The 12,946-nt window shown below is 41.8% G+C and overlaps 1 protein-coding gene across 3 annotated transcripts in view; it reads right to left on the bottom strand.

Annotated features, from left to right (window-relative positions):
- The window catches only part of LOC140478830 (anosmin-1-like), a 149,547-nt gene that overhangs the window by 43,138 nt on the left and 93,463 nt on the right, over nucleotides 1-12,946 (bottom strand). For all 3 annotated transcript variants that reach the window (XM_072572280.1, XM_072572282.1, XM_072572281.1), the window contains exons 4-6: nucleotides 9,876-10,083; nucleotides 5,341-5,525; nucleotides 3,031-3,160 (exon numbers count right to left, since the gene is read on the bottom strand). In XM_072572280.1, the coding sequence (XP_072428381.1) occupies nucleotides 3,031-3,160; nucleotides 5,341-5,525; nucleotides 9,876-10,083 (523 nt within the window). The remainder of the gene's footprint in view (nucleotides 1-3,030; nucleotides 3,161-5,340; nucleotides 5,526-9,875; nucleotides 10,084-12,946) is intronic.

Here is a 12,946-nt window from a genome sequence, read left to right on the forward strand (position 1 = left end):
GTCTTTACATTGAGAATATTTTCCATCATGTTGTGTGGCACTACCCATGTTCTAAAAGGGTGGCAAGGGCACAGTGAATAGTTCAGGTGAGATATGCAACTATCTATCATCAAGAATGGTTCAGTGATGAAGTTGCATATCTCCCCTCGACTATGCACTGTGTGTTTGCCACACTCAAGAGCTTCCTTCAGCTGGTGTTCAGCATAAAAATCATCCGTCAGTTGAGTGGGTGTTATGTGGTAATCAGCAGTATATTTTCTTGTCCCTGTTTGATTAAGTCATGTTTGAGACTTCACAGGATCCAAAGTCAATGTTGAAAATTGACAGATCAATTCCTTCCACACTGTATATCCCAGTACCCCACCTCACCTCTGAATGCTCAGGAATAGGGTATACACAGGGATGATGATGGAGATGGCAGTGTCTGGGGACATATTCGTACTCACAGAATCATAACTTATAGACAATGTCAGGCTGCTGCTTGAATAGTCTGTGAGACAGCTCGCCCAATTTTGGGACAAGCTCACAGATGTTAGTACGGAGAACTTTGTAGGATTTACAGGGTTGGGTCTGCCATTGTCATTTCTGATGCCTAGGTTGATGTTGTATGGTCTATTCAGTTTAATTCCCTTCTGTATGCTGTGTAGTGGTTTTTAAAACAGAAATTGAATAGCTTGCTAAGCCATTGCAGAGGAGTCAACCGAATTGCTGTGGATTTGGAGTCACATGTTAGCTGAGCAAGGCAACAACAACATATTTCCTTTCCAAAAGGGCATTGGTGAACCCTATGGGTTTCTACACCAATCCATAATGATTATATAATCACTATTAGACTAATGTTTAGCTTCAGAATTATTAAGTGAATTCAAATTCCATCATTTGATATGGTGAGATTGGAACCCAGGTCACCAGAACATTAGGGTGGGGCTCTGGAGTCCAGTGACATTACTATATTACAACACTATCACCATATAGTGATGTTGGACACACATGATTTAGGGATGTGGAAGAGGTCTTTGTGGCTCTGGAATTGGAAAGTTCAAATTCCTGTTGGCCAGTGCAACTTTCATGTTCGTTTGGAGGTGGTGTCTTCGCCATTATGGCTGCACCATGTACAGCAATCCTGTGCAAGGTTCTCCAGTTTGTCAGGGACAATGCTGAAAAATTCAGAATTTTGCTGAAGAGCTCCTGCTGATTTCCATCTACATGTTTCCTTTGAATTAGTTCAATGTCGAACAGCTTTCTTGTCAAGGGCTCACCAGGCATTTTGGTAAAAGTCTTGCTCATGGGGCCATTTTTCCAAAACAAATTTGGAAAAGCTAAATATTTTTATTTAGTACCTCCTGTGCCAAGTTGGTGGGGCCAGCTTCTGTTCAAATATTAAATGTACCATTGTGAGCCCCCAATATTTTTGAGGATTTTAGTCTCAGTTAACTGGGGCAAGTGGCTCAGGAGTGGAATGGAAATATCCACAAGGGAATTGTAAACATTGGTCTTTGGTTTTCCCAATGACCATGTGGAGAAAGTTGTGACTGATCTGTGATTTGTTTTTGTCAGACCATGCTGCTTAAGGTTAAGAGTGGTTCAAGTAGGTAGCAAAACACAGAGAATGGGCATTAGTCACAGAAGCAAAATGGGTTGAATAGGGTTTTCAAAGACAGCCATTTACCAAGTCAGTCAGTTTCGGATCAGGAGGGGAAGTTGAATAGTCAGGAGTTGGCTGAGGAAAAGATAGAGATAGAAGAAGGTCATAGCTCTCTAACCGTGGCAATACCAGTAACTAAGAAGGTAAAGAAGGCACAAACCATGCGGGCCTTCATCTGCTGGGTCACTGAGTATAAAAGTTAGCAAGTCATGTTATATAAAATTTTAGTTAGGCTACAATTGGAGTTGTGTGCAAGTGCCACACCAGAGAAAGGATGTGAAGGCTTTGGAGAGGGTGCAAAACAGGTTTAACAGGATGTTGCCTGGACTGGAGAGTATTAGTTATGAGGGGATTTGTTGGATTGTTTTCACTAGAGTGTTGGAGGCTGAAGGGCGACCTGATTGAAGTATTTAAAATTAAGGGAGGCATGGATAGGGTGAATATTCAGAGACCTTTTTCCAGGGTGGAAATGCCAAATACTAGAGGGCATTGTTTTATGGTGAAGTGGGGGGTGGGTGAGGGGGCAGAGTTTAAAGGAGATGTGCAAGGCATGTTTTTTTTCCCAAATGATGGAAAGCCCGGAACACGCTGCCAGAGGAGGCTGTAGTAGCAGATATGATTGCAATATTTCGACAGACACATTTACAAGCAGTGAATAGGGGAATGCAGACCATGAATAGGCAGATGTGATTAGTTTAGAATGACATCATGGTTGGTACAGAAATGGTGGGTCGGAGTGCCTACTCCTGTGCAATATTGTCCTATTTTCAATGAGGTTTGGAGTGGTAGGAGGGATAATGAAGCAGAAGCTGTGGTAGAAACAGGTGCCATACTTCTTCATTCCTCTCAGGATTTCTGAGGGAGCCCTTCAATTTTAACAATGTTACAGTAGAGTATGCATAGCCGATTGTGGCTGCTATGCTTTGGAAATAAAATTCCAATTAGTCCCACTCTTATCTACACCATAGTCCTGAAACATTTTCATAAAATGATCCACTTTCCTTTTTTAGACTACAATTAAATTACTCCACCCTTTCTAGCAATGCACTGAAGATCATGAGAACAAGACAATAATGATTTTCTACCCAACCTGTGTTTTAAACTGTAAAAGAACCTGGGAAGACCTTCTGCCATTAAATCTCTACAACGCATTTAGCAAAACTTTATTTTTTGTTGACAGAGCATGCAAAAGATCTAGTCTGTCACACTTCTATATGTACCATCATTTTCTCTGTTCCACCACTGATGAAAATTGATCACAGTTGTCTGACCGCTCTCTGCCAACTGGAATGTGGCTGTGCTTTATGAGGGAGGGGGTTGATATTTTATGGTTCTCTATTACAAGGAAGCATGCTTAGTATCACAATTCAGCAGCAATCACTCACCTCTGGATGAGTGGAAGTGTTTACTGGGAGTAGTGAAACCTCGCGTTCCATGAATGTTGACTGCTGCTACTCTGAACTGGTACCATATGTTTGGTCTCATATTTTTCAGATCAACATGCTCCTCTATTGTCTAGGGTATTGGAAAAGGGGAAATGAAGAGCAATTATTCAGTATGGACTTCATTGCGATATACTTGTGAACTCTGCAGGCATCAAAATGATGCATGATGAGATTTATTGAGCTACGTAAAATCTCAGAACTAAATGTCAACTGGTCGTAAAATATACTATCAAAATATACCAACATTTTTACTGATAATAATTTACATTACAAACAAGTAGCATACGTAATTAGCACAAATAATTGGAGTACAACTAACTTTGCAAAAAGAAAGCTTTCTCACAGTGATGAGCTGATTCCAAGAGCAATTATCATCAGTGAACAGTGTTTATTCCACCATTATTCACAGTGTCCTCTCTCAATAAAATCAGTGTGTCACTAACAATGCACATTACAACAGAAGTAAAACATCTCAACTCTGGCTCTGCCATAATTTGTAAAATTTTGGATATTGTGATCCATGAATTTCCAGTCTGACAGCACTGTAATTGAAGGGCTGACCAGTTTGAGAAAGTGATGGAATGTGAAGTAACAGGATGTCAACTAATAAAAAGGAACCTTTACAGACGTAAAGGTAAGACATACCTTTACAGACGTTTACAGACATCCCCAGGGTTGGTACATACAAAAATAAAGCTTTTACAACAATTGCAGATGAATGTAGTTACAGTCATGGGCAGTTATGTGCTTTAGAAATTAAGGTGATTGTTGTTTTGACTGGACCAGGGTCCCTTGTGCGCAGATGCACTAGGAATAGGCCACGGAGTGAGAGAGGTTTGCAGGGAGAAGTACATAGCTTGCACTGTACAGCTGAAGTACAGGTCCTTGTCAGGATTGTGTTGGGTACTGAGGCACTTCTCCTCAGTGTGTAGAGCTGGGCATCAGTGCAATTAGGGAAGACAGTTTTCTGAGTGGTGGACCTTTTTTTTTAGAATCCGTACTGTGTGGAAACAGGCCCTTCAGCCCAACAAGTCCCACACCGAACCTCGAAAGAGTAACCCACCCAGACCCATTCCCCTACCCTATATTTACACCTGACGAATAACCTACACTATGGGGAATTTAGCATGGCCAATTCACCTAACCTGCACATCTTTGGATTGTGGGAGGTAACTGAAGCAGCGGAGGTAACACATGCAGACATGGGAAGAATGTACAAGCTTCACACAGACAGTCGCTCGAGGCTGGAATCAAACCCGGCTTCCTGGCGCTGTGAGGCAGCAGTGCTAACCATTCAGTCACCATGCTGCCCACAAGGAAAGAATCCATATCATCTGTCATTTCTGCAGCTCCAGGTATAGCCATGATGCTTTTCACACTGGTGGAATCATGCGAGATGGCTTGGCCTTTCCTATGAACAGATGATGAGGAGGCCTAGACATCTTAACAACTGCCCTAAATAACATTTGGAAGAGCTGTGTCCCTACTGAAACAGGTAAGATTGATGTCAGGAACTTGGACAGGAGCACAAGACTTCAGGAATCCAAAGGTGTGGGAGCAGAGGGAAAGAGGGGAAGGGGAGGAGAAATTAGGCACTGGCAGTGCAAGGGCCTAAAGATGTCATGTAGTACTCAGAGTGTGATATTGGCCTCCTCGTTCACAAAACATCACAGAAGTTAAATAAGCTAATTGCCAGCCTGTGGGCATATATGTAGAAATATATAAAATATAAATGGTCATTGTTTTTCTTGGAATCTATCAAGACAAGTGGAGTTAATAAGATGGCATTGCTTGTACATAAAATCAGAGGATTTGGGATAAAGTCTTATATCCAGGGATTAACACCCTATAATTGGGTTGACTGGTACCTGTGTTTGAAGTTCAGGAGAGTGAACCTGCATCCTTTGTTACAGAGTCAGCGCTCTTTCAGACTTATCATTAGAGCTTAAACAACTTTTAAAGTAAAAGAGGACTGGCTGCTTCATTTAGGAATAAATAATTACTCATTTTCTTTCCGTGCAGTTTAAAATGCAGTTAACAAAATCACTGCAATGCTGGGCCAGTGACTGGAACTATTGCAAACAAACTAGATAGCACATTCTCCATTTCTCACACGGGTAGGAAGAGAATTTATAGCAGGGAAGCTAAAACAGCTCTACAATAATTAAACTATTTGGTTCTTAGCCATTTCAAAACAAAGAATACACAGCATATCCGGTCTGAAAGAATCTGTCACCTATGAAAGCTTACATAAGCGACTGTCTCCCACTTGCTCGCATCATCTTCATTTGGATACATTCCAGAGTTCCATCTTCTCTGCAATATATAAAATACTGGTTCCATAGAAATATTAAACTTGGACATCCACGCAACTGCTACATTTCCATTCTTGTCTTCTGAGAAACTCAATTCCTTTCTGGGCTTCAATGGAACACCTTAAGGGCAAAGAAAAGTCTTAAAAACACAACTGTATTCACACCATTACAATGTAGTCTGCCTACAGAGACATACATACATACATGTGCGAGACCTATTATGTCTGTACAAAAGATTAGCACAGTCAAGTTATTGAGTAAGTATCAATTCTTCCCTCAAACTCTGTTTCTCTGCTGAGGAAGGTATGCAAGACGCATGGACATGTGCTTAATATATTTGCTCAGGCTTGTATAAGAAAAGTAACACCAGATGGTTACAAACACACAGTGTACAATATAGGAAATAGAACATTCATGCACATGCCATACAGAAAATGGATTATTATTATCAAAGAGTGATTTTCCCCGAATGGAAATGATATCCAGTCACAGCCTTTTACGACTCTTGTAGTAATGAGGGATCCATAAAGCAAAGTGTGTAATATTACCTTGACAGAATCTTTATACGTGTTTTTAATTAACTGGAGTGATATATGTGGATACTTTATGAGGTGTGAAGCTATTTTCCAGAACAGCCTTATATAGGTTTTTATAGAAAGAAAGAGGTGTCAGAGGCCATTTCGTCATATGTTTTCTCTCAAATGAGCTGCTCAATTGAACAGAGTTATGGACTAATTTACAGGGCATGTATATGGAAACATCATATTGCTATGGGAGAACTCTATTTTAAGAATGTGTGAGATGGGATTTTCCTGGGTTTGTATTGGAAAATCAGGTGGGTTGAAGCACAAGCAGATGTCCTGATGTTAAATTAATGTGTGAAAAGTTGGATGCGTTCCTTTACAGATCTGTCAACTGCACAATTTTACAATACAGTATTTACTGAGCTGAGGCAAACCTCTACTCCTGGTGATGGGCCCAAGAAAAATCTCCCTATTTATGTGAATAGTCATAGAGTCATAGAGATGTACAGCATGGAAACAGACCCTTCAGTCCAACCTGTCCATGCTGACCAGATATCCCAACCCAATCTAGTCCCACCTACCAGCACCCGGCCCATATCCCTCCAAACCCTTCCTATTCATATACCCACCCAAATGCCTCTTAAATGTTGCAATTGTATCAGCCTCCACCACATCCTCTGGCAGCTCATTCCATACACGTACAACCCTCTACGTGAAAAAGTTGCCCCTTAGGTCTCTTTTATACCTTTCCCCTCTCACCCTATACCTATGCCCTCTAGTTCTGGAATCCCCGACCCCAGGGAAAAGACTTTGCCTATTTATCCTATACATGCCCCTCATAATTTTGTAAACCTCTATAAGGTCACCCCTCAGCCTCCAAAGCTCCAGGGAAAACAGCCCCAGCCTGTTCAGCATCTCCCTGTAGCTCAAATCCTCCAACCTTGGCAACATCCTTGTAAATCTTTTCTGAACCCTTTCAAGTTTCACAACATCTTTCCGAAAGGAAGGAGACCAGAATTGCACGCAATATTCCAACAGTAGCCTAATCAATGTCCTGTACAGCCGCAACATGACCTCCCAACTCCTGTACTCAGTACTCTGACTAATAAAGAAAAGCATACCAAACGCCTTCTTCACTATCCTATCTACCTGTGACTCCACTTTCAAGGAGCTTTGAACCTGCACATCAAGGTCTCTTTGTTCAGCAACACTCCCTAGGACCTTACCATTAAGTGTATAAGTCCTGCTAAGATGTGCTTTCCCAAAATGCAGCACCACACGTTTATCTGAATTAAACTCCATCTGCCACTTCTCAGCCCATTGGCTCATCTGGTCCAGATTCTGATGTAATCTGACGTAACCGTCTTCGCTGTCCACTCACCTCCAATTTAGGTGTCATCTGCAAACTTATTAACTGTACCTCTTATGCTTGCATCCAAATCATTTATGTAAATGACAAAAAGTAGTGGACCCAGCGCCAATCCTTGTTGAACTCCACTGGTCACAGGCCTCCAGTCTGAAAACCAACCCTCCACCACCAACCTCTGTCTTCTACCTTTCAGCCAGTTCTGTATCCAAATGGCTAGTTCTCCCTGTATTCCATGAGATCTAACCTTGCTAATCAGTCTCCCATGGGGAACCTTGTCGAACACCTTACTGAAGTCCATATCGATCACATCTACTGCTCTGCCCTCATCAATCTTCTTTGTTACTTCATCAAAAAACTCAATCAAGTTTGTGAGACATGATTTCCCACGCACAAAGCCATGTTGACTATCCCGAATCAGTCCTTGCCTTTCCAAATACATGTACATCCTGTCCCTCAGGATTCCCTCCAACAACTTGCCCACCACCGAGGTCAGGCTCTCCGGTCTATAGTTGCCTGCCTTGTCTTTACCGCCCTTCTTAAACAGTGGCATCACGTTTGCCAACCTCTAGTCTTCCGGCACCTCACCTGTGACTATCGATAATACAAATATCTCAGCAAGAGGCCCAGCAATCACTTCTCTAGCTTCCCACAGAGTTCTCGGGTACACCTGTTCAGGTCCTGGGGATTTATCCACCTTTAACCGTTTCAAGACATCCAGCACTTCCTCCTCTGTAATATGGACATTTTGCAAGATGTCACCATCTATTTCCCTACAGTCTATATCTTCCATATCCTTTTGCACAGTAAATACTGATGCAAAATATTCATTTAGTATCTCCCCTATTTTCTGTGGCTCCACACAAAGGCCGCCTTGCTGATCTTTGAGGGGCCCTATTCTCTCCCTAGTTATCCTTTTGTCCTTAATATATTTGTAAAAACCCCTTGGATTCTCCTTAATTCTATTTGCCAATGCTATCTCATGTCCCCTTTTTGCCCATCTGATTTCCCTCTTAAGTATAATCCTACTTCCTTTATACTCTTCTAAGAATTGTCTAATATAAAATAAATTAGAGCTGTTTCAGTTATGGCCATTGCCTAGATAATGACACAGCAGGTTACAATAGCTACTTTAAAGGCATGATGACCGAATGCCAGTTTTGAAAAGTGAACTTGGGAAAGTATTCATTTGAATGAATTTTTTTAAAAATAATTTTCTGTTTGAATAATAAACACTCAGAACATTGGAGAACTGGTTAGAGGGATTCTTAACATAAGCAAAATTTGACTGATCAGTGAAGATAGTGATTAATCAAAGGTGCCAGAGAAATTTTGGAAAGATAACTCCATGTGTGTTAAGTCATGATAAGCTTTGCTAGCATGTTCCTGAAATTGTCAGAAACAAAAGCAGATCGCAAGGAAAAAATTAACTGCTTGTTTACTTTTGACAAGAGGGTCGATGGAAACTGCATGCCTCTGCAGAAATCAAATGCTCATAAAATGCGTTAAATTGGCCCAGATCACCCAGAAATGAGATCCTTTTTCCTTGATCGGACATTAAAAAAAACAGACCTACCTGGAAGGAGTTCACCATGTGAACAACTGAAGCGATCTAGTCCAGATCAGGGATTCACACAGCCAGTAACAGAGTGAATTGACATTGAAACCATGCCAAGTTTCATGACACTAGTTGCTATATTCCAAGTTTTAAAGGTGCTGAAACCTCTTTGACAACGGCTATGAAAAGGTAAGTGTGAAAGGAAAATGGGAGAGGAGTAAGGCAGCAGGTGGATGAGGGGTAAGGTGACAGATAGGTCATGGGGCTAAGGTGCTAAACAAGTGAAGAGATACAGGTGACAGGTGAACATGGTTCCAGGCGGAAGGGTCACTGGACCAGAAATGTTGACTCTGTCTTTCTATCCACAGTTGCTACCAGAGCTATCTGGTTTTCACCAGCACCTTTTGTCTTTTTGTTTCAGATGTCCAGCATTCACAGCTCTTTGTTTTACATCAAGGTTCCAGGAGGATGGGTTTAGGATGGCAGGTATCTGGGTGAGTGCTTAGGGCTGATTACTGGGGTTGGGCTGGGAGAGGGGGTTGGCAACTGTCGAGCGGATCTGGATGGGATGTGGTCTTGGGGATCAAGGGGAGGTGATGGGCCATTAGGTTAGGCTAGAAAGTTGAGTTTCTAAGGAGTTGAATAGTGGGTTTGGGGATGTCGTTGAGTGTCTCTGGGTAGTTGGAGAAATGGTGTGTGTGGGTGTGGTGCAGTCAGTCAGCAGGTTTTCATTCCTGTGCTGTCTCTTTAGAAAGAGAGACACTTAGTGATGGTTCAATCTGGGGCTAATCATGTTGAGAAAGAGGTTATCTTAATGGTAACCTCAGCCGGTGCAGAAATTGAATCCACACTGTTGGCATCACTAATCATCCAGCTAATTGAGCTAACTGACCCCCTTTTGAAAATCTTGACTTAAACAGTTGTAAATCATACACACTCTGAATTGTATACAGCCCTACAAAATATAAAATAAAAATCAAATGAACTTTGAATGACTTTGTCTTCTGTCTGTATGATCTTACCCTTGAACATATTTGATGGCACTTGGCAGGTCTGGCCACAGCCATTTGAACAACACTTTCTAGAGCCTGGGCACTCTGTGTCTGAGCTGCAACTCTGGACACAAGCTGCTGCAAAGCCTGAAGCTTTCTGTGGTGCTGGACAGTCACCTTGCTTCACCATCCGAATAGATTTCAGAAACTCACAGCTTGTCAAACATTCGTGGTGTTTCTAGAATGCAAAAGTAAGCATTTTCAAGCATTTTCAAACCACTGTACAAATATACACCAAAAGAATCACCTTCATGTACTGAGAGAGTTGGGTATTATAAAATTTGAGACTGGAGTTTAAGACTGCCTCAAGTGGATTAAAAACCCATATTGATGGCAGATACAAAACAAATTCCGGAAGTATATCACAAAACAATTGGTCAGGTCATCGTTAAACACTATTTGTTATAGACCTGGTAATCATTGACCAGTGAGCCTTACTTCAGTTGTGGGTAAAGTGTTGGAAAAGGTCATAAGAAATAGGATTTATAATCATCTAGAAAGGAATAAGTTGATTAAGGATAGTCAACACAGTTTTGTGGAGAGTAGGTTGTGCCTCACAAACCTTATTGAGTTCTTTGAGAAGGTGACCAAACAGGTGGATGAGGGTGAAGTGATTGATATGGTGTATATGGATTTCAGTAAGGTGTTTGATAAGGTTCCCCACAGTAGGCCAATGCAGAGGCATAGGATTGAGGGTGATTTAATGGTTTGGATTGGAAATTGGCTAGCTGAAAGAATACAGAGAGTGGTGGTTAATGGGAAGCATTCATCCTGGAGTTCAGTTACTCATAGTGGACTGTAAAGATCTGTTTTGGGGCAACTGCTGTTTGTCATTTTTATATATGACCAGATGAGAGCATAGAAGGATGGGTTAGTAAATTTGCGGACGACACCAAGGTCAGGAGAGTTGTGGATAGTGCCGAAGAATGTTGTAGGTTACAGAGGAACATAGATAAGCTGCAGAGCTGGGCTGAGAAGTGACAAATGGAGTTTAATGTGGATAAGTGTGAGGTGATTCACTTTGGAAGGAGTAACAGGAATGCAGAGTACTGGGCTAATGGTAAGATTCTTGGTAGTGTAGATGAGCAGAGAGATCTCGGTGTCCAGGTACATAGATCCTTGAAAAGTGCCACACAGGTTGACAGGACTGTTAAGAAAGTATACAGTGTGTTAGCTTTTATTGGTAGAGGGATTGAGTTTCGGAACCATGAGGTCATGTTGTAGCTGTACAAAACTCTGGTGCGGCTGTACTTGGAGTATTGCATACAGTTCTTGTCACTGCATTATAGGAAGGATGTGGAAGCTTTGGAAAGGGGTCAGAGGAGATTTACTAGGATGTTGCTTGGTACAGAGAGAAGGTCTTACAAGGAAAGGCTGAGGGATTTGAGGTTGAGAGGTGACTTAATTGAGACATATAAGATAATCAGAGGGTTAGACAGGTTGGACAGTGAGAGCCTTTTTTCTCAAGTGGTGAAGGCTAGCACGAGGTGGCATATCTTTAAATTGAGGGGTGATAGATGTAGGACAGATGTCAGAGGTAGTTTCTTTGCTCAGAATAGTAGGGGCGTGGAACGCATTGCCTGCAACAGTAGTAGACTCGCCAACTTTAAAGGCACCAAAAGGTCATTGGATAGGTATATGGACGAGAATGTAATAGTATAGGTTAAATGTGCTTCAGATTGGTTTCACAGGTAGGTGCAACATTTAGGGCCGAAGGGCCTGTACTGCGCTGCAATGTTCCATGTTATTTTCTCTTGTAGCATGGGTTTTTATTACTGCTGCTGGTGATCCTGTAAATACTGCTTGCTAACATATCCATGACATCTCCAGAAGTTAAAAATCACCGAACATCAGGTTATAGTCCAATAGGTTTATTTGGAAGCACTAGCTTTTGAAGCGCCACTCTTTCATCAGGTGGTTGTGGAGGTTGAGACCTCCTGATAAAAAAGCAGCACTCTGAAAGCTACTGCTTCCAAATAAACCTGTTGGACTATAGCCTGGTGTTCGGTAATTTTTAACTTTGTCCACCCCAGTTAACACCAGCACCTCCAAGTATTCTCCAGGAGTGACAGTATGATATTAGTCTGAGGAACTGTGTTTGGTAGTGCCTCAGGTGTGGTGAGGTCTGCAAACCACATGCAGAGCACTTGTGGCTGCTTCCAGTGTTGCTTTCAAGGACACAAGGGCAGCTGTGTTGTTTGTCTGTTGGAACCAACATGAGCATTAATCAAATAGATGGCCATCCAACTTGCATGTGATGTGTTTTGATTTGCAATAATCAAATCTGTGCTAAGATTGTGATTATAGAAATTCTCTGTATTTATTGCTTCTTTAAGCCCGAGCCCAAAAGGTTTGCAGCATTCTCGCTCTGTAGGCCCAATTTTTAACCTTATGAGTCATGCCTGTTCTGCAAATCTCATTTAGCCATTTAAGCTTCCCCTCTACTCCTGCCATGCCATCAGCCCTAATACATCTCTTTGGGGGGGCGGGGGGGGGGGGGGGGAAATGGTGGTGCACACTGAGGCATCACTTCAAGTGAAACTTGTCTTTGAAAGCAAACATGCTGGAAGAAACATAAAAGCGGAAAATCTGCATGTATTATTCAGTAATGAAGAATTACTCGGCTGAATATTTTTGTGCAGCTTCATGTCCTGATTGGCCTCCTGTCTATGCTTAACAGCCCTCCTGCATTTCTGCCCTGCTATCATTGTCAACCCCTTCCTTGGAGCACCATTTGATTATTGGCACTCATTCTCCACTTACATGATTTTTGATAGCCCCTTTCACTTGTTATCCTCCTCTTCCATTGTATTATTCCTTTGTCCATGTTCCTTTTTCTCTCCCTATGCTCTTTCCTATTTCTCGTACTCTTGATCTTCCTATTGTACATCTCACCATCTCTACTCATTCCTCACTCCACTGGGTCCAATTTTGTCTAACCTTCTTACCCTGCATGACCTATGTATTGTATTTGGTATATCTGCTTTCGACTCCAATGAAATTATGAAGTATAGATCGAAAATAAAACAGAAGTGCACGTT

The sequence above is a fragment of the Chiloscyllium punctatum genome, chromosome 6 (genome assembly GCF_047496795.1).
Source record: "Chiloscyllium punctatum isolate Juve2018m chromosome 6, sChiPun1.3, whole genome shotgun sequence".
Lineage (NCBI taxonomy): Eukaryota > Metazoa > Chordata > Chondrichthyes > Orectolobiformes > Hemiscylliidae > Chiloscyllium > Chiloscyllium punctatum.